This window comes from Pristis pectinata, chromosome 9, assembly GCF_009764475.1.
Source record: "Pristis pectinata isolate sPriPec2 chromosome 9, sPriPec2.1.pri, whole genome shotgun sequence".
Taxonomy (NCBI): Eukaryota; Metazoa; Chordata; class Chondrichthyes; order Rhinopristiformes; family Pristidae; genus Pristis; species Pristis pectinata.
The window spans coordinates 87,442,085-87,463,574 of record NC_067413.1 but is presented as its reverse complement, the minus strand read 5'-3'; the positions used below and the strand labels follow the sequence as shown (position 1 = coordinate 87,463,574).

General features: G+C 36.8%; 1 protein-coding gene across 1 annotated transcript in view; it reads left to right on the top strand.

Annotated features, from left to right (window-relative positions):
• LOC127574061 (lethal(3)malignant brain tumor-like protein 4) overlaps positions 1–21,490 on the top strand; it is a 238,484-nt gene that overhangs the window by 100,264 nt on the left and 116,730 nt on the right. The window contains exons 14-15 of the mRNA XM_052022685.1: positions 15,105–15,190; positions 16,760–16,870. Of these exons, the coding sequence (XP_051878645.1) occupies positions 15,105–15,190; positions 16,760–16,870 (197 nt within the window). The remainder of the gene's footprint in view (positions 1–15,104; positions 15,191–16,759; positions 16,871–21,490) is intronic.

Here is a 21,490-nt window from a genome sequence, read left to right as displayed (position 1 = left end):
CTATTTATTTTGTTGCCAAACCAGATTTGAAGTAGTTTTGTAGTCATCACTTTCAAAGCCTGTATTTAATACATCCAGTAAAATAAGAGAATTTGTCACTTTATTTCAAATTGTATGATCATAAGATTGAATATATTTCATTATGGTAATATACTTGCGTGCTAGTGTGTGTTTTGGTATAATTAGTTTGGGCAGTGTTGTTGTATCCTGGTAGACATCGATTGATGCTAAAAGCTGCTGGCGATTCATCACTAATTGTCACTAATTATTCCATATCATTCAAACTTTAAAAAGAAATGTTCAAGATGGAAGAGTCAAATTGGTGAGGTAGAAACTCTTTTTCATATTGCAGTTGAGGCATAAATATGAAAGAAAAATGTATGTTGAGGGAAAAAAAGGCATCAAAAAAGGTTATGATAGTTTTAAATCTTACCGGCAATATATTTTTGGGCATTATTTATCACCACAGCAGAATATTTATGTGTTCCTGAGGCATTTATAAAACTTATTAATACTTGCACTTGTCAGGATGATTGAAATAATGCATTAAGTAAGTTTGTCACATTAGGACAGCATGCTTGCTGCATACGTGAGTGTCAAAACTACAGATTGCATCTGTACTATACCCATTGAACTTGGAACACTGACAAGATAGGGCAGCAAAAGCATGGGAGCACCACCACCTGACATAGACCTCAGCATATTATAAAATGCCTCTACATTAATTTAATAGCATTACAAATCAAATTAATTTCCTTACTTGGGGAGGTGCTCAGTCATTTTAAGTTGGAGCTTGTATTGTCCTGGAATGTATCATTCATATGAAGGGCTGAAGTAATACCTCCTTTCATTATAAAATGGATTCTACTTAAGGGTAATTAGAATTAATTTATGTCATAACTGTGCAGATTGGAAAATAAATTCAGATTCCAGATCAGAAACACCCATAGTAAATAACTTGTTTCCCTTTTAAATAATTTTACATTTATAAAAAAATGTAATGAATAGAAAGAATATAAAAATAGTCTGGTAGATATTTTGAAGCAGATCATTGGCCTGTGTAGATTAGCACACACACCTCAGGCTAAACTTAATGGAAAGGCTTCTGAATAAATACATACAGGCTACTTTGTGTCATTTCATGTTTTTTAAATCCTAAGAATTTTCTCAGCACAGTACACTGGTACCTCACTTGACATTCAGGATGCATTCCCGGGAACAAGTGTGCCATTTGAATCAGCTCCAAAATGGCTAATAATGTACTTGCCCACATTGGCTGAGCAAATGTGAACATATCTGGTAAACAGATTGAACGCATTTGATGAGCTGATAAACTGGCCACTTTTGATTTTTTTTTTGTTTTCTACTATTTTTAGTAAAAATGCTTTCCCTCAGGCTAGAAGCGCTATAATAGATTAGCTCGGCAAGTTTCAGTACATTTCTGATTTATCAGGTATGATACCAAATGGACTCCAAAAAATGGTTGCATAAAATGAATGTACGGAAAGTCCTGTGAATGCTGTAATCTCTATGATGCTATCTCCAATGAATGTTTTTAGCACATAAAGCTCTATTCTAGGAGTACAAGTTCTGTATTTCTGCAGACAACGTAAGGCAAAATAATGCCCAAGAATTATCATTCTTTTTACTCACAAGTGCTATAATGTTTAAATTAAGATTTTAAACAGAAAATATCAGGAATGAATACATCTCCCAATAACAATGAATTGCCTTGTGCTTTTGAGTACCTTCATTAAACTTGTCACTTGAAGGCGTCTCTTAAAATTGTGTGCTTGGAATTCATAATTTTATGTGGAGCTGTTTGTTAGCTGAAGACTCATTTTGCAGTCAGTGTTTTAATAGTTCACAGGATGCTTTAGTAACTCAGTTCAATGAGACAATCCAACCCTTCAGTTTCTCACAATATTCAAAGGTTACTTTAAGAAAAATATTTGAAGAAAATAGTAAAGGTTTCAAGAATATTATTCTCATGAATGCATGTTTTTATGTGTATATGATTTAATTTTAAATATTATGTATGTACTGATAAACACACCTCATGGTATTTTTCTTTATACTGAAATTAGAAGTATTCCATTTTTTTATCTTCCTTACTGGAAATGCCAAGTTATACAGTATCTATGAAAAGTCATAAATCATAGAATCATGTATCAGAAGGAGACCATTCAACCTCTGAGTTTGCCGTGTATCCTAGAAGAGCAGTCCCATTAATCTTATTCCCTTTTCCTTCATCACGTCCCTGCAAATTGTTTTCTCCCTGGTTTCATTCCAGTGTGTTTTTGAAGGATCCTTATTGACATCAACTATACAGGCAGTTCCAGATCAAAATTACCCTCTGCATAAAAAGAGGTTTTTCACATCTTTCTTATATCTTTTAATCAAAAACAGGTTGGGTAGCATTGTGTTTAAGTTACTGGACCAAAGAGTTTTGGACCAGTGATCCAGAGACATGAGTTTGGATCTCACCTTTGTAGCTGGGGAAGTTAAGTAATCAAATAGATCTGGAATTAAAGTAATTAAATAGTCAGGAATTTAATAATGCTATTAACTGGTTTACTAATGTTATTTAGGCTTTTTTACTAGCCTACAAGTTATCATTATAAAAACTAATGAAGGAGTGGCCCAGAGGCGCAACAGTTAGTGCTGTTGCTGCATAAATCACAGTTCAGTTACGACCTCAGGTGCTGTGTGTGTGGAGTTTTCAGTGCGACTGGTTCCGCCAGTTGCCCTGGTTTCCTCCCATATCCCAAAAGTGTGCTGGTAGATTAATCGGCTACTGTAAATTGCCCCTGGTGTAGTTGGGCGGCAAGAGAAAGTTGATAGATATTGGAGAGAGAATAGGTTGCTAGGAAATATATGAGAAATGGTCCAAAAGCCAGCATTACCTGAATGGGTCAAATGGCCTCCTGTATTAATTTAAAAAGAACAAGAACTAAATCTATGCCTCTGGTCCACCAATGGGAACAATTTCCCTCTCTATGTCCCGCCTCGTCTATCATGATCTTGTTTATCACTGTTAAATCTTGCAACCTTTTTTGATCCAAAGAGAACACCTCAAGCTAACCCTGTTGGAAATGTGTAAGTGAATCTTTTCTACAACACCCAATCTGGGACCTTAAGTAAAGATAGATAACTGGAATTGGGGACAGTATTACAGCTGTGGCCCAACCAGTATTTTCTGCAGACTCAACGAATGATCCCTGCTTTTGTACCAAACATCCCCATGATTCCATTTGCTTTTCTCACCATTTGATCGACGTATCCTAGTACTTTCAAGAACTTGTGGAAGTATACACCCAAGCGCATGGGCTGTGTAATCCTTAGAACTATGCCACTTAGTCTACATTGTCTCTCCTTACTCTTACTTCACATTTCTCCTTTAGATTCCATCTCCAACTTATTGTCTATTCTGCTAGCCTACCTATATTCTCTTGCAGACTATTACTGCCCTCATCACAGTTTATCACACGTCCCAGCTTGGTGTCATTTGCAAATTTGGAACTTTTGTCCTATACACAGATGTCTAAGTTGTTAATTTATATTCAGCTCGCGGTGGCCCCAACTCTGACCCTGGGGGACACCAATATCTACCATTCAGTGGTCTGTAAAACTTCCGTGCGTTCTGTCTTTGCCCATTTCCTAACCATCCCCTTATTGACATTTAACTTTATGTATCTTCATTTTCCTCCCACCCTTGGTGGGGGGGCATTATCAAACCCTTCTGAAAATCCATCTCAATAACAAATGAGTTTTATTAGATTTTCAACCAAGCACTTAAATAAAAGCACCTTTTTTTTCAAGTCTGACAAGCTGAGAAACAAGTTGATGAAGTAGAGAGAGGAGTTTAGAAATTGATCCATGTTGGAAAAGTTATTCTAAACCAGTAATGCTTTAAAAGGGACCTACCCATGGGTGGTTAAAAGCAGTGAGCTCCATAAAGATATTAGTGGAACTGCTGCCTCACAGCTCCAGTGACCCAAGTTCAGTCCTGATCTTTGGTGCTGTCAATGTGGAGTTCACATGTTCTGCTTGTGATGGCACAGGTTTCCTGCAGGTACTTCAGTTTCTCCCACATCCCAAAAACGTATAAGTTGGTAGTTAATTCGCCACAGTAAATTGCCCCTGTGTGAATGTGAGTGGTAGGACTTGATGGGAATGCAGGGAGAATAAAATGGATTAGGGTAGGATTAGTGTAATGTGTGCTTGATGGTTGGCACTGACTCTTTGCCCTCATATCTGACCAGCAAGGTATCCTTTTATATTGTGCTGAGATAGGTAAAGGCCTACTTCTGTACCGTATGCAGGCCATACATATACAAATGAGTTTGTTGGTGGTGATGGTGAAACATCCTTGATGAGGATGTGTATGTCCAGATGCTTCCATGTTTAAGCACATCATAGCATGGAGGATCTAGAACCTGCTTAATGTTGTTTGGGAACAGCACAGTGACAGGCTTGTGGGAAAATTACCTGACAAAAATGTTGCTTCATGCAAAATTATTTCTAACCAGACTCTGATCGTAGTAAGAACTCCCAATTCCTTTCCTAAAATAAAATTAATTAATTAATTGAATCATTAAAGTTTTGCAGACAAACTGCCTCAAATTGCCAATAATTCTTTTTACTATTTTTCAAAAAATCCTGCCAAGTAACCGGTGTGATATACAACATAAATGGGACAGGTAGCCAGACACTCAGAAGGACATATTGAAAAACCAATCACCAATTGTTGGAGTTAGTAAATTAGTGTTTGCATATATGTCCTGGGAACGTTCAAGAATTTTGACCTTTTTCTTAATTGTGGATCCATGTTTATCTTCTCCCCTCAGGAGCCAACAAGTGAGTGGCAGCATGGGCAGTGCTACTGGCACTCAGCTCCAGGGGCCCAGATTAGATCATGATCTTGGGTGCTGCCTACATTGAGCTTGCACATTCTCCCTGCAACTGTATAGATTTCCTCTGGGTGCTCAGGCTTCCTCGCACATCTCAAAGATGTGCTGATACTTTGATTGGCTACTGCAAGTTACCCCTAGTGTAGATCAGTTGCAAGAGAATCAAAGGGGAACTGATGGGCAGGTGAGAAGCAACTACTGATGGAAAATCAAGTGGAGGAATGGGATTATTGGGAATGCTCTGAGAGTCGACATAGACTCAGTGGACCAAACAGCCTCTCATGTTGTCAGAAGAAATGAGATTACACCGTCATTTGCATTAAACCTGACTCTTCACTACTCACCTGCTGAGACAGGCAAAGGCCTGCTTCTGTACCATTTGCAGACCATACGTGCACACTACTTTCTGGTTATCCATTGATAGTTATGCATAACCATACATCAGCAACAACAGGAATGATGGTTGAGTGGCTCTTGGTGTAAGTTAGGGTGTTAGCAGCAGTTTTAGTTGTCCTCAAGGTTATGGCAAATAGAAAGCCGAACAAGGGAGCCCAGCCAGGAGTATGTAAAATAGTCACATCTAGAAGCGATAAAAGTTTTAACATAAGGTTGGCCAAGTCATGGGCTGAGTTGGAATTTGTTACAGAGGTGGAAGTCGTGTTAATACTGAGTGTTATCAACATATGGGTAGCAAGAGACGTACCTTTCAGTGATGTTCTTGAGGGGAAGCGTGAGGATGAAAAATAGAAGGGACTAATGGATGGAACCAGGAGCTGTTGAAGGAGACAGGAAGGAAGACTTTAAAAAGTGAGTTTACAGTGGAGAAAAGAAGATGTGGAGTTACCTTTGTGTTCCATTATAATCCTGGAACAGTGAGCAGTTTAGCAAATTGAAGAGTGACACACTTGGAGAAAAAAAATGGGCTGAAACTTATTTGCCTGTGGCTGGCAGTTCTGCAGGGAAGTACCGATGACATCCTCCTTGACAGTTATTTCATTTCTGACTTCTGCACCATCACTTTGCAGGGTGCAAGTCAGAGACATGCTGGAGGTTAGATGTCAGCACATCTGACTGCCCCCTCTGCTGTTAGAAACACTACTGAGTCTGGGCAGAGCACAAATGTATTGACATCTATCCCTTTACCAGAGTTGGTTAGTGTAGGTAAAGAGGCTCCATCATTTGAATGAAGTCACCAACCTTAATTAAAAAGATAAGTGGTTTGCTTATTTTTCATTATATTACTTTGTTTCTAATTTGTATTTGTTTAAGTGATTTTTTTTAAAGGATTTTTAAAGTATTTTATATCTGATTAGCATCAGTTTGAACTGACATTAAATGACTGGGATTAGATAACACAACTAAAAATAGTTCAAAGGCCTTTCACAGTAGCAAGCTGTCAAAATGCCATCACAGGGTTTTGGGGGTGTGGCAAGGATCTGCCACTTGAGGCCAAGTTACCACTTGAAGCTGACTATCTCACATGATGGTCACAATAGCCAGGCCTGGAGCTTGACTGGAACTGCAGGTGGTAATCATGGCCACAACAAATACTGAAGCAGCAAGCATGAGTGACAAGTTGGATGCAGCATGATCTAGCCATTGTTAAGAATTGATTTGCCCCTTCCAGTCATGCCCACATTGCCTCCTGCTCTTTTCCCATGGCCTCACTTAATGCTTGATCAGCCAGGAGGGTCTGGATTTTGTGGCCATCCTGCAAGTTGTAGAGGGCCGTGAGTGGTCACAGCAACAGTACCTGAGGCCCCCTGGTGGCCTTTTAATAGCTCACTGCCGTCAAAGGCCTTTGAACTATTTTAAATGTTTCTAGTAATCAGATACATTAAAAACACAATTCAAATACACTTAAATAAAAAAAAGTCTGATTAATCTATTTAATACCTTAAGTGACTAGAAATGAGTTAAAACATGATTATGAATTAAGGTAATGTAAAATAAACAAACCACTTCCATGTTATTCAAGATTGGCAACCCAATTCAAGTGGATTAAAGGACACATCTTACACCAGCCATGGTTTGGGTAAAGACGAAGGGATGGATGAGTAGTGCATTCTTCTCCTTGGTTCAGTACATTTGTGTTTTGCTGCTGGATTCAGTGCTGCCATCTGATCTCCATCACATTTCTATATTGCGGTACATGGGTGTGGAAGTTACATACATGCTTCGTGGTAATCTACACATTTTCAATGGCCAATGGAAGTCTTTACCTTTCAGCCCAATAATTGGCAAAGATTGACCCTGCTTTATCTTTCCAGTGTACTTCATGACACTTCTACTGAGTTCTTGGATCTAGCATAAAGTAACAATGAAATGCAGCAGTCATCTGCCTGTTGACTTAATGTAATAACTACAGATGTTTTGTCTTCATAAGTGGTCTTTAAATGGCAGGATCATGAGACAAAACCTTTTCTTCTGCATATACTGTGCTTCATGGCAGATCTGCACCTGAGTTGACTTAACCTATAGAAAAACAAGTGCATCTGTATGACGTGTTTCCATTAAGAAGGAAGTGGTGAGCTGTTGTTTTGAATCTCTGCACGCCATATAGTGACAATATTGCCACTGTACTAACAAGTGGAGAATTCCAAGATATTTGACCCATCTATGATAAGAGAATGGCACTATATTTCAAAGTCAATGTGGTGTACAGCTTTAAGGGGAACCTGATGATAATGGCATTTCTGTGTGCTTGGTGGCCTTACTGTTGGTAGAAGTCATTGTGCAACTAAGCTGCCCTTGCAAGTTGATGTAATGCATCATGAAGGCAAGACATTGGTGGTAAATGATCAAGTGAGCTGCCTTGTTGATTTGTTTTTTTTTATTGCACTCCAGACAAATGGTCAATATTCTGTTTAATGCCTGATGTACATCATGGATAACAGAAAGGCTTTGGAGATTCAGGAGTGTGTCACTCATTGAAGAATAACTAGCCTTTCACCTCCCTCAGATATTGGTTGTTGGTTGACAAGACTCAATTATTAATCAGGGAGGTGGTTAAATTTCCTCTGATTGTCATTGCTTGACAACACATGCAACTTAGCAGTCAAAACCTGAATTTTATTTGGTTTTGCCTTTATTATTTGGTTTCTCCTTTATTATCTTAGCATTGTAAATGAAATGAAACAGTGTTATCAGTGAACTTCCCACTTATGGCTGTATGATTGACAAAACTGAAGATTGTTTGTTGTAGAATATACCTCTGCCCAGAAATTGAGCTTTTTCATCTGTGACAGATTTAATGTTGTAGTGTGATCCGAGGCCAAGAGGCCCTGTGGATTGATATCTGTCAACAATTTACTGTTGGGTAAATGTAATATTATTGACAACTGTCATCACTTAGCTGATGGTTGAGAATGGAGTGGTGGATGGTAGTTGGGCAAACTGGGAATTTTTGGTAAATGCTAATGCAAGTTGATTCTGGTGCACACATCTTCAGCACCACATTTGGAATTTTGTTGGGGACCATGACGTGCTACATTATTTCTTGATTTAAATATGGTTTAATTAAATGAAAACCGACCTTTGCCATTGCAGAGACTTCTGGAGAGGACTGAGATGAATGATCCACTTGATACTTCTACCTGAACAGTTACAAGTGATTCACACTTGGAGCTCTACCATCATTGAGGGTGGGGTTGTTAATGTAGTCTCCTCTGGGTTGTAGGGCTGCAGAGCTGTGATCCAACCTATTGGTTTTGGGATTACTTGGCTCCATTTGTAGTAGTCTGCTTCCATTATGTAGCATGCACTTTGTTGCTTCACTAGCTGAAAATCAGGAGAGTTCTGTAATATATGGCTGATGTTTATCATCTGTTTTACAGTTTTGCTCAAAGTCAAGGTTATTCCTTTGGTAGGAAAGCACAGGCCAAAGCCAGTTCAATTAAGTAGAAGTTTCAGAGACATTTTTACAAACATCCTCGGTTTGGTCAATCTTCATCTTAAACAATAGCTCTGGAGAGGAGGCAAACAAAAGCAATAGGATTGTTTAAGAGTATACATCAAATTGTTTCATAAAATAAATGTGTCTAAAATGAATTTTGCTTTCTATTATCATGTGGAATATAGGAAAACTCCAATAATCTACAATCCATTTCTTCAGAAATCCCGATGCTTCAGCCTCTGGTCCACCAGTTGATGTTTCCTGCATTCCCCTTTAAATTTACTGGGCCCTGTGTCCTGTGCTCCCTTTAAATTTGCCAGGTGACTGTTTCCTTTATACTCTTAAAACCCACTGGGGCCCCATTCCTCACACCCCCTTTAAATTCACTGGGTCCCATTTCCCACAATCCATTTAAACTTACTGGTTCACTGGAAAATTTATTATAGTACTGTGTAACATCTTAAGAAATAGTGAAGTAAAAGTGTGTTGGGGCATTAATAGGAATAATATCCATTAGTGTGGAAAATCTGCCAGTCAGGCACCACTAAAGGCCTGACCATGCCAAATTTACAGAGTTTCATGGTACAAATATTTTCTTTGTTTTACTGCATGTATAAAAAAGCATGCCTAATGTATGAAAGATCACCAGGTAATTTAGTGATGACATGAGCAGAATACATAAATTATGTTCTACATACTAGTGTAATTAGTTAATAATTGATGTTAGCATACAGTTACCAAGCACCAACATGGTTAATAAAATAATGGAATGATTACAAAGTCATAAAATTCTATTAATAGCAATGAAGATGTATTATGCAAAGTATGACTGGCTTGTTTAATTTATGTAATAATCAGGGGATTAAATTGGCAAAAGAGCTGACTGCTTGTCACCTGAAAAAATATATTTAACTGGTTAGGGAGTATTTGTGAGAGAACAGTCTTTGTTGATTGAAAATAAAGAGAACTTTGCATTCAATCTTCAGAAATTCATTGATATCAGAACATTTCACCTGGGCAATTATAATATATCCTAGCATTTGAAAAATGTTTTACATTTCATGTCACAATGGGTTTGTAAATAAACACTGATTAGGTGCCGCTCAGTGTTAATGTCTTCCATTTCAAAGAGAGTTTGGTGTTGCAGCACAAGACCGTTTGATTCAGAAAGTAGGATAATCGCTAATCCTTGTATGCACATTTCTGTAGAGCATTCAAGAGGCATGATTTATAAGTTATAATGGATAATACCCCTTTTTAAGGGTAATATTCTATTGCAGTTGAATTACTGGACCAGTCATCCAAAGTCATGGACTATTAGACAGGAAATAAAAGTTCTAATCCCATCATTTTTATCTGAGTGCCAATTTTGTTTTTAAATTGAAATAAAGAGCTGCTGTGAATAATTTATGTGGTCATAAAAGCTGTGGTGGAGTACCAACTGATACACTGGTTTTCTCTAAAACAAAAAGAAACTTGCTGTGTCTATCTGGTTTGGGACTCTGTGCCTCCAGCCCCAATTCACTTAGCAAGCCATTCAGTTGCATTAAACCTGACAATTAAAGTTGGGCAATGAATTCCAGCATTGCCAGCAAAGCTCGTGTTGAGAATGAATTAAGTAAGGCTGACAGAAGAGCTGCATTAAAAAATGTGAAAATGCAGCACAGTTATTACACTGAGACTTAACATTGTTAAGTGTTGAGTGTTAACATTGTTAAATGTTAACCCCTCTGCTGCAAAATGATGTGTGACCAGATTAAAAAAAAATTTAAAGGCACATGTGCAGTAAGATAAACAAAAATATTTCTACACTGCTTTCTCCTTGAAAGGACTCAGCAACTAAGTTAAACAACTCACTGTTCAATTTCAATTATTTAATGAACATCCTTTTGATTTGTAACTCATCCCTTAATTTCAAACACAGAACACTTCATATTTATCTTAGATAGCAGGTTTGCAGATATTGTACCATAGGTTTCCTTGGGTAATAAAACAGTATTGAGTGTCATATGCTATTTGTAGAAATAGTTTCATGGCAAACATTAACTATTAGGAAAGGCTATTTCTGACTTAAATAAATTTGTCTATACTTTAACTGTGCAGTATTTATTTCTATATGTGTGCTGATGTAGTGTTGTACTTTAAATCAGTTCTGTAATGTACAAATTCTACCTGCTAAAATTTTAATGAATCTATGGATGTCTGTTCTGTATTTTTCACCACAAAAGTAACTTGCAAAATGCTATGGTGGGGATTAGAAAACTTGAAGCAATGAGTGAGATATGAAGGAAACAAAAGGAAGTGCTATATTAATATGCAGTATATATTTAAGCTAGAAATTGTTCTTTTTTAGTACAAGCCTTTTCTGTTCCTCCTTAAATACTATCCATCTTTAATTTCTTCCATTTGTGAGAAAATTGCTTATTCCTTAAACATGAGTTGCCTTTTGCTTTCTCAACAGATTCTGCTTGATCCACTGAGGATTTTTTCTGTTTTTCATTTAATTATTCAGCTTCTGCAGGTTTTGTGGTGTAGACTAGCATTTGTTGCTCATTGCATTGTCTCCAAAAGCACACATCAATAAAAGAAAATCTAAATTTTGCGAGCTTATCCTTTGTGTAATCAATGTTTAGATTAGCTAGCCTAAGAATAGTTTAATTAACCATGACGCACACAGCAAATTAGTGCTTCCTACAAATGGATGTGGTTGGGATTGACAAAAATTTGAGCCCATGTAGATTTATTTTCTTCTTTGAATGTATTTGATTCCTAAACATTTAAAATTATATGCTAATAGTCTTTGCTTCGTTGTAAATAATCGCATGTGGATTTAGAGTAATTGTAGAGAATTGGGGATGTATCATGCTGATTATGCTCTTTCAATATTAACACGCAACGTGTATTATCTGTCTTAAAATTGAATAATAGATGTGGTTATATGAAAAACTCACAATATTGTAATCATTGTCAGAAATATAGTAGCTGCCGCTTTCCCTTTATATGTTTGAATTTTCAGAAGATTGTTGATAAAATGTCACGAAAATCGAAGGACGTTTTATTTAAAGGAACATACTTTCATTGATAGATGAAGGAAAGAATAAAGAATATGTTTAAAATGAATAAATCATAGGATTGATGGGATGGAAGTACTGATGTCCAGGGATTTGTGCTTGAATTTCTTTTGTTTTTCAATCATGTATATATTAGCTACAGCTATAAGAGGAATGATATCAAAGTTCGCTGAATATATCAAATTAGGAGCATGTCAAACTGCAAGGAAGAAATCAAGAGATTGTATAAGGATATGGACAAGTTATAAGTGTTTTATTGTAAATTATAAGAGTGAGTCAATGAGTAGTAGATGCACTTCATTGAGGAAAATGTGGAATAATTGACTCTGGAACAGGAGCAAAACTGTACAACTCCATTAGTGTGATAACTAATTGTTTGGAAATCTTGATGATTCAGCATCTGGCTCATTGAGTTTTGTTTCCTATACTCCTATTAAACAGAAAAGAAAAAGCCCCATTTCCGATGCCTCGTTTTCCATGCTCCCTTGAAACACACTGAGCTTCCTTTAAACTCACCAGGTCTTATTTCCTGTGCTCCCTTTAAACTCATCAGAGCCCCCGTTCCCTTGAAATGCATCAAGACTCCATTTCCCATACTCCATTTAAACTTCCAGGTTCATCTTTAAGCTCATTGGAGTCCTGTTTACAGCATTCTCTTTAAACCGACCAGGGCCGTTTTCCATGCTTCCTTTGCATTCACCAGGGTGACTGGAAATTTTACTATACTTCTTTATAACATCTTAAAAATTAATTAAAATTGTGTTGTAATATTAATGTGAGTAATATCTAATTATCCAGAAAATCTGCCAGTCCAGCACCACCAATGTCCAGAGGGTGCCAGATTCAGTCATGAGTTGTACTGCCAATAGAAGTATTTTTTAAATTGTGACCAGTGAATTTCCTTCAGGTTTTCCTCATCTGTTTTGAATACAGTAAAAGAGTCACTGGAACTCTGGAAAAATAGGTTCCATTCCTTTCTAGTTTTTCTGTATCTTTTCTGTTTAAGTTAACATGGAGAAAGGGAAAACGAAGCAGAAATGCCACCTATTTTGCCTAAGACAGAATGGAAAAAAGACTAAGAAATGGCAAGCAAAAATAAAGAGAAAGGAAGCCCAGGTTTGGAAATGAGTGGCAGAATATGTCCAGACTTGTTTGATTATTTGACAGAGACAGTGAGGTAAATTGGCCTCTGTATCAGTCCAGAGTACTGTTTCATAGGTTTTAAAGTTAGTCTTGTTGCAATAGTAATACATCTGCCGTGGAGTCAGAAGGTTTTAGGTACAGGCCGCACTCTAGAAACCTGAGTACATAATCCATGCTGACAAGAGTTTGATGGTTCAGAATGTTGGATAAAATGTTAAACCAATCAGCTTATCAGATAGTTTAAAAAAAACGTGTTCTACTCTTTGAACAACTAGCTGGTTGTTTGTTGGGTCTAACACTTGCTTGAAAGGCACTATGTAAATGCAAGTTTTTTTTATTTATATCTGACATGTAATGGGGATTATAATTATTGGGAAATGTGTGATTTCAGTTACTTTCTTTAGCATTGAAATATAAACACAGAAGAGCATTTAATTTTGGATGCTACTGGTAATTTGATTGGACTAAACAATGACTTGTAAATATTTCTATTTTTTACCAAAATTACCCAAATATTCTCTCTAGTTTCTGTGCCAGTCTTGTTGACAGGATCTTAACACTTAAATTTTCCACGGTGCTTTTTTTTATGTCTGTGCTGGAAAATAAAAACAATTGTGTAACACAAATGCATGTGCAGTGCCACCAATAGGAGTAAGAGCATAAATGTGAAAAGAGGTTTGTTTTGTTCTGTTATAATATCTCACACCCAGAATCTCATGCCATTGCACTTCTTCTTTTCCATTCTATAAAACAGAATGTATGTGACAACCTGGAAGTTTTCAGATGCACTGAATCTGCAAGTATGCTGGATAAATATTGAGCAATTCTCTGCTGGCGTTTGCAGGGATGGAGTGGCATTCAGTAATGATGTAACTGCAGGAAATTTGCACTTTATGCCTCTTTGCATCTTCTTTAGATAGGAAATAGGGATGAGCAGAAATATTTTATTGAGATAAGTGGGATTTTAGGAGGCATGACGTAGGATGGTGCAGGTGATTGGGAAAACTTGTGTGTTCACCATTGTTCCAAAGATTATAAGGAAATTATCAGTCAGTGTTCTCTTCCCGGTATTCAGTCAATATTCTCTTCCCAGCCACAATAATTGTGCACTACTGTTAGATATCCTGTTTTGCAGCTATGATTTGAAAGGAATTCCTATCAACTCATTTTGAGTCCATACAAATGGAAGCTGTTAAATATTACATATGTGTATTTTATGCTTTTAAATTCCATAAACTGAACAAGTAAATGTGTCTGTTCTCTGTAAGGAAATTGATACTGCCATTTATTTCAATGAAGGCAGGTTCAATAAATGTTGGGCAATCTGCTCTGGCTTATTACAGCGCAAGTAGTAAGGACAAAAACCTACCCCATATACTCCAGATTTCTTATTGTAACTCCCAATTTGCAACATTTATTTGAGGATTCTGCCAAATCTCTGTGAAAGTTTCAGCAAGAGAACTTATTCATCATTGATCAAAAGTTGATTTAGAGCAACAGTACTCCTTCAATATCACAGCTGGCTGCTGCTTCTACTCAATATCCAACACCAACTTTCTCCTTGCTGACTTCACTTTATTCTACATTTCCCCTCCCTGTACCTTACTTGTTAGAACTCTCCTCTGGAAAGTCCTCCTAACTGTTTCCTCACCTTCAGAAGACTTTTCAAAAATATATGTCTTATCTAAGTGCCATTTGTCACTCCTGTATCTTTTCAATTACTATCCACCTGGTGCTGTCACTCGCCCTCTGATGAGCCTAAGGATTGTTTGTTTTGTGAAAATTGCCATATAATTAGAAGAGCTCATGATCACAAATTTGATGCTTTTAATAAAAAGCTATGTTACATGTATGTGGTGTTATTTCACCCCAAAAGATCATTCTTTTTTATAATATGTCCTTATTTTCTAAACTTTATTTTATATAGAAAATGAATGGATTTATCAATTTAAAGTGTTACAAAATGTTTCAAAGACATATCAGACCTTAAGAATTTTTTGACTGTAGGTAGTTGTACTCTCCATGTGTTTTGAATTATACTTCTGCTCAATACAATTCTTAACTTTATTTTATATATTTCAGGCTACTTTGATCCAGAAAATTTTTCATGGAGGAAATACTTAGAGGATCTGGGTGCTACTCCAGCTCCAGCCCGTGCTTTCAAAATAGTATGTTACTGTTTTGCAAACTGATCAGATTCAATTTTAATGAGTAGCAGTAAATATCAAGTAATATGATCAATGTACAGTAGTTCCAGTGACTTCAAATAAACACAAATAACTGCATATGAAGAATACATTAGCCAGTTCTGCTCACAGTATTCAATAAAAAAAATCAAGATTTAATTCTTGTCCTTCATTTTGAGGTTTGTGTGGTCATCTGTCATCTCAAAATATAACATTATCGGCCACAACAATGAAATGCCTCATAGCGTAACATAATGTAAAGGACCACAGTCAATGAGAATGTTTTGTTGAATGCACTTAAAAAAAATTCACTAGAAAATATTCTGGTGCCAAACCAAACATTTAAAATCCCTGCAGGAGCTAAACAACTTATAACATATAACTTTCATTGGAAAAAATTCTTGTTCACTTCTTTTTTCTTGTTTCTTTATTTACCTGTGGGTTAGTCTTCAGTGATAAATAGGTGAAGGTGTCCCAGATGTAATCCTGGATATATTATAATATGCATCAAAATGTGTAATGCTTTGTCTTTTGGCACCTTAGGATATCTTCATTATTAATAAAACCTCATGAGTGCGTTGCATTGTAGAATCACCAAATAGTAGAATTTAATATTAGAAGACCATATGATAAAACTGATGTTCCTTGGTTATTCATAACTTGCACTTAATGGACTGGATCATGCTTGATTTAGCCCACTGCCAACATTTTCCCCCATGATGTTGTTCGTCACCTGTACTTACCATTGATGGCATTGTGGAACTGATCAACATGAAGGTCTGGATCCAATTACTGTGCTGTGTGCCAATGTTTACTTCCATTTAATGAGGTGAAGCGGGCCATGGAAGGCTATTAGGCCTTAGGCTGCAGACCCTAACACCCAGCCCCAGAGCAATCCAGAAGTCTTTTGATAAGTTGCCTCTTTCAAAGGCCTTTTAATTGTTTCTATTTCTCAAGATGGTTAGAAGTATTTTAAACAGTTTGACTTCTTTTTAATAATTAAAAATAAGTTTAAGATAAATAAAAAACAATATAAATTTAATTAATATATTAAATTACTACAAATTAAGTAAAACATATGTAGATGAAGTAAAATAAATAAGCTATTATCCTTCAAACAAATGGGGGTGTGCTATTTAAGCCATGCATGGCTGGCATAAAGCTGAGAAGCAATAAACAAAGTGCATTTGGCCCCTCATCTCAGCACATCAGTATTTCACTCCTGGATTTGGTGGTGAGTCCTGTGGCAGAGTAGGTCAGATGCATTAACATCTGATCTTCAGCTTGTATGACTTCCATGTTTCAACGGACATGCATGGAGGTTGGAGGGGAGCTGACTCGCAAGGAGAATACTGCTGGTGGTTTTCTATGGAACCACTTACAGCCCATTATTTTTACAGAGTTATGGAAATCATAAAACGCCTAATTTTTCCTCAGATCATTTTTATATGGGTGATTAACTGTTTTTAATAATTTATTAATAATTTAAATGATTTAAATAATTTTAATAATTTCTACATATAATGTGACCATACTGAATATTTTTTCCAGAGACCACCACATGGGTTCCAAGTGAATATGAAACTTGAAGCTGTGGACAAACGTAACCCAATGTTGATTCGTGTTGCCACAGTTGTAGATACGGATGATCAAAGGATCAAGGTAGTGGTTTATTCTTTGTTAATTCTAAAATAACATATCCAAAGTTTCGCAATTAATTTCTGTATTTTTAAGATCTTTCATTCCTTTTGCAGAGGTTTTCCAGATTGTCCCATTTTCTAAGCAGAGTGTTCCATATAAGGTTTAATTCTAGTTGATTACGTATAGCTTAGTTAGAAACATTGTTATTTTCATTGATTTACTAGCTACACTCAATTTAGTTGAAATTTAGTAATGCAACTGACAGATAAACATTAGAGTCAATGTAGTTTATAAGTTCTTTTTCCACACTACTCCCTTCTTCCTCCCCTTATTTCTCCTAAATTCAAATTATACAAAGCTAAGCTCCTTTACATGTACCTCAACGAAACCAGCCTCCAAACAGCAACATAAACCATTGAGCAGTGACAATAAAGCACCAAAGAGCTCACATGTATGGATTAATAGTGCTCCAGGAAAGCAACTGAAAGTGAAGCTGGGTTTATGTTTTGTACATCAATAAAATCAATTTTTTTCAATATGCATTTTGAGGAGAGTATTTATGCTCCAGAACATCTGTTTCTACCTAATACAGCTCATCTAATTTTATTCTTTTATCACCTGGATAAAATAATATTTTTTCACGAACTCCTTGGTCACAAAAAGTCAAGTAGTACCCAGGCCCTTGTCCAGACCTCTTGAAAGGTTTTGGGAAAAGATATGCAGGAGTACAATAGGGACAGTTCTTCAACTGATCTTCCTCCTTCATAATGCTGTAAACAAATTATCAGCTAGGCATAATGAATAATGGAACTTCTCCGAAATCATTCAGTGTTTCAGTATTTGAAGTAAAATCCTGAAGATGCTGGCAATCTGAAACAAAAACAGGAAATGTTGGAAATGCTTTGCAGGCAGCATCCATGGACAGAGAAACAGAGTCAACATTTCAGGTTAAAGACTGTTCATCAGAATGGGGCTGCAGAAGCACTTTATCAAACACCCACCATTGAGGGCAAACAAGGTAAAAGAGACGGAATGAAATCCCATTGGAGAGAAGAGTTGAACTTGAAGGTGGGCATTGCCAGAAGAGATATGGCAGTGAATTGAACAGTAATTCAAGCAAATAAAAAAACTACACTTCCAGGAATTCCCAGTTGAAGAGGTTCTGCTTCTCATTCCTATGAGATATCTGTATCCCTATTTTACCTTGCTACTCTCAATGGTTTTTGTTTCCCTCCTTATGTTCTGATGAAGGTTCATTGTCCTGAAGTGTTGACTCTGTTTCTCTCTCCCACAGATACTGTTGGACCGGTTGAGTATTTCTCGTGATTTCTGTATGTCTTTCAGAGTTTCAGTATGCTGGTGTTCCTTGATATTTTAATTTTATGTCCCCATAGTTTTCATTTTATTACTCCATCACTTCGGTATATTTTTGCAAACGTTCACATTACAAAAAGCATGAGATAAAATAGCATGACTTCTGGTACCATCCTTGTAAATCTTAATATAAAGACCTTAATATCTTTCGAAAATGCAATGCACAGAACAGAATACAGCTGGGGCCTGTGCTAGGAGTTGGGTGGGAAAATGTGGTGGGTGAGTAGAGTCCAGATTCTCATGGGCAAAAAGTGGACAAGCTTGGATAGTCCAGAGGAATCTCTCCCACTCCTCCTGGTCTACAGATGTTATAAAGGAACTGGAAGTGATGTCTACCAGTGTGAATGATGAAGTAAATAGTAGAAGTAAGCCTCATTGTTTTGACTCCACTTGCTCAGTGTTACCTGCAGTACTCTGCTCACAAAGAACCCACTCTAACATTGTCTTTAAACCTCCTGACAAGGGTGGTTCTCTTGTTTGGTGTACTGACCTCTTCCTTGCAGAGGCTGAATACTAGCTGCCTGACATCTCTTTATCTCCTCCTCTGGACCATAAGAACTTCGCAAAATAAGTGTACTTCCAATGAAACATCAATAACCTGAAATCAGTTTCTTCCTCCACAGTTGCTGCTTGACCTATAGAGTATTTCCAGCATTTCCTGTTTTTATTCCTGAATTCTAAGTAAGCGGTCACAGCCAAAATTATCTCCCCTCACTACAGCAGTAGGTTTTAATACTTGGCCTAATAAAGACACTTGTGATAGTTAATATTTAAAATGGAATCGCAAATCAGTGATCAAAGTACAGAACTGGAGATCTGAAAGCCCATTGCTAGACATAAAAGGAAAGTCTGTGTAAATGTCGGCAATTCAGCTGATCTAATTAGGTTGAATAGGAAATGTAGCTTCTGTGTACATGTTTTTGCAGTCTATGCACTATTCTAATCATCTACAGTTGTTTTACATGATGTTCATGTAGTCTATGGCAGAAATAATTTCAGGACAAATTAACATGACCTCGTTAATTAAATGTTGCTAATTAATTGACACAATTAATAATAGATATAAGCATTAATAAGGAAAGCCAAGAGAAAAAGATATGTACTTGCTTCAGGCTGCATCATTTAAAGATAGTTAAATATTATTCAGATTTGTGGGTTCAATTAAAAGGTTAACAAAAATTAAACGTAACACTCAGGTGGGCTATGGGATGAATGATGGCCACAACATGTGGGAGAATCGCCCTGATATTCTTTGAAATAAACCCATGGGTTCATTGACATTCATCTAAGAAGCAGAGAGAGCTTTGGTTCAATACCTTATCTGAAAGTCAGCCCCACCAGCAGTGGATCAGTCTCTCTGCCTAGAGCTGTTTCTCAAGTCTCTGGAGAGAGATTTGAAACCAGAACCTCCAAATTATAGACAAAACTATTGCCAGTGAGCCGCACCTGACACAAATATGTTAAATTCCTCTCACAGGGAGTGCTACGTACCAATCTCACTTTACTCATGGAATATAGGTAACACATGAAGAAACCTCTTAAGAATAAAAGCAATACTTGCTATTACACATTAAAAAAAAACTCCATTTGCTTCACAGTAAAATACTTTGGGATGTCCTGATATTATGGAAGATGCTAAACTTTCTTTGTTTTATATAATGAATATATTACTCAGGTTTTACCAGATCAGACTGCATATTATAAACTACTTAATATTTGTTGTTCATCATTTTGCCTTGTGTTTGGTGTTTGTCCTGGTTTGATGTCTGTGAGCATGAGTGAAAGTTCAGTTTGTAAATTAAATTGAACAACAGATACCACTTTAGATTGCATGATTAGCAGCAGATGTACTGCTGTTGTAAGATTTATGGTCCTCCTTTATGCCTCAGCAGCTTTCCTCTGATCATGGATTGCAGCTCCCGTTAGGTTCAACCTTTGCGGAGGCATTATCATGAACAAGTTTCAGGGTCTATTGAACTGTTTCAAGGATGATTTGAGGAAGTCCACAAAACACTTATTTTGGCTTCCTTGAAAGCATGTTCCCTCCTTTTGTTCATTTTAGAAGATTTTTGGCAGTTACTCATCTGTCATCATGGTAATTTCCCTCCATAGATGCTGCCTGACTTGCTGAGTTCCTCCAGCATTTTGTGTGTGATGCTAATTCAGATAAAATTGCTGAAAAATAAACTCCTTTAATATAAATCAAGGAGTGCAAATGAACTTCTTTGCACTTAATTAAATCTGCGAAGCTTTGCTTTGCTGGAGTAGAGAATTGAGAATTGCTATGTGATTCCATCTGCTGACGTTTAATCACTGGTTGTTTGAGCATTAAGTGTTTCTCAGTTATTTTAACAAGTCTATCAGTTTCCTGCTCCTGTAGATACAAGTCAATGTGAAATAGTAATTTCATCATTTCTCCTCCCTTTAAAGATTAAGTTATTAAAATGAAAAGTTTGAGGAAATCTGCTTCACTGTATATGGTCATAATAATTTTGAAATATGGGATGGCTTAATCTGCTGGGCATCAAATGATAAACAGACAGGTGCAGTGAGTTCTGACTGAGTACATCTGTGGGGACGTACACAGAGTTAGGAAAATTACTGTCAAGCACAATGTATGGATAGAGCTGGCTTCTCCAGCTCGTTTTCCATTTTGTCCTCTTCTTACAATAGTTTTTCCTGATTTGAGTAGCCTCTGCTTAATCCCCAATTCATCCTTCATTCCAAGAGAAATCCATACCAGAACACACATGACACAGAGCATCTCATTTACGCAGAAGCTTTAAATTATGCACAAAATACTTCAGTACTTGCCATACCACACTTTTCAAACTGAAAACAACAATGAACGTCACCAAAAATTTGTTGAGACGTAGTAACAGTCAGAGGACGACAAGGAGCAACAATAACTGTTGGTATTCATGATACTCTTAAAAAGGGTGGGTCGTGAGGTGGGAGGGTGGGGAGGTTGTTGCAGCATCCTTCATCCTCCAAAATGACAACACCGGAATCAAATTAACATTGTTCACTGATTTGATATCACTGATTTGCATATTTCCAGCATAAAGTATACATGTGCTAGCTCCTATATCAAGGTAGCATCTGACATGTTTTCCTCACTCTCCCTATCTGCGGACACTATCATTTTGGAACTCCAATGGGCACTCATTACTTCCAAAAGCAGCTATGCCACTGAGGCCAATTACTCCCCTTCCCCTTATAACTAGTGCATTGTAAAATTTAACTGAGTTGTCCTGGATTTAGGTT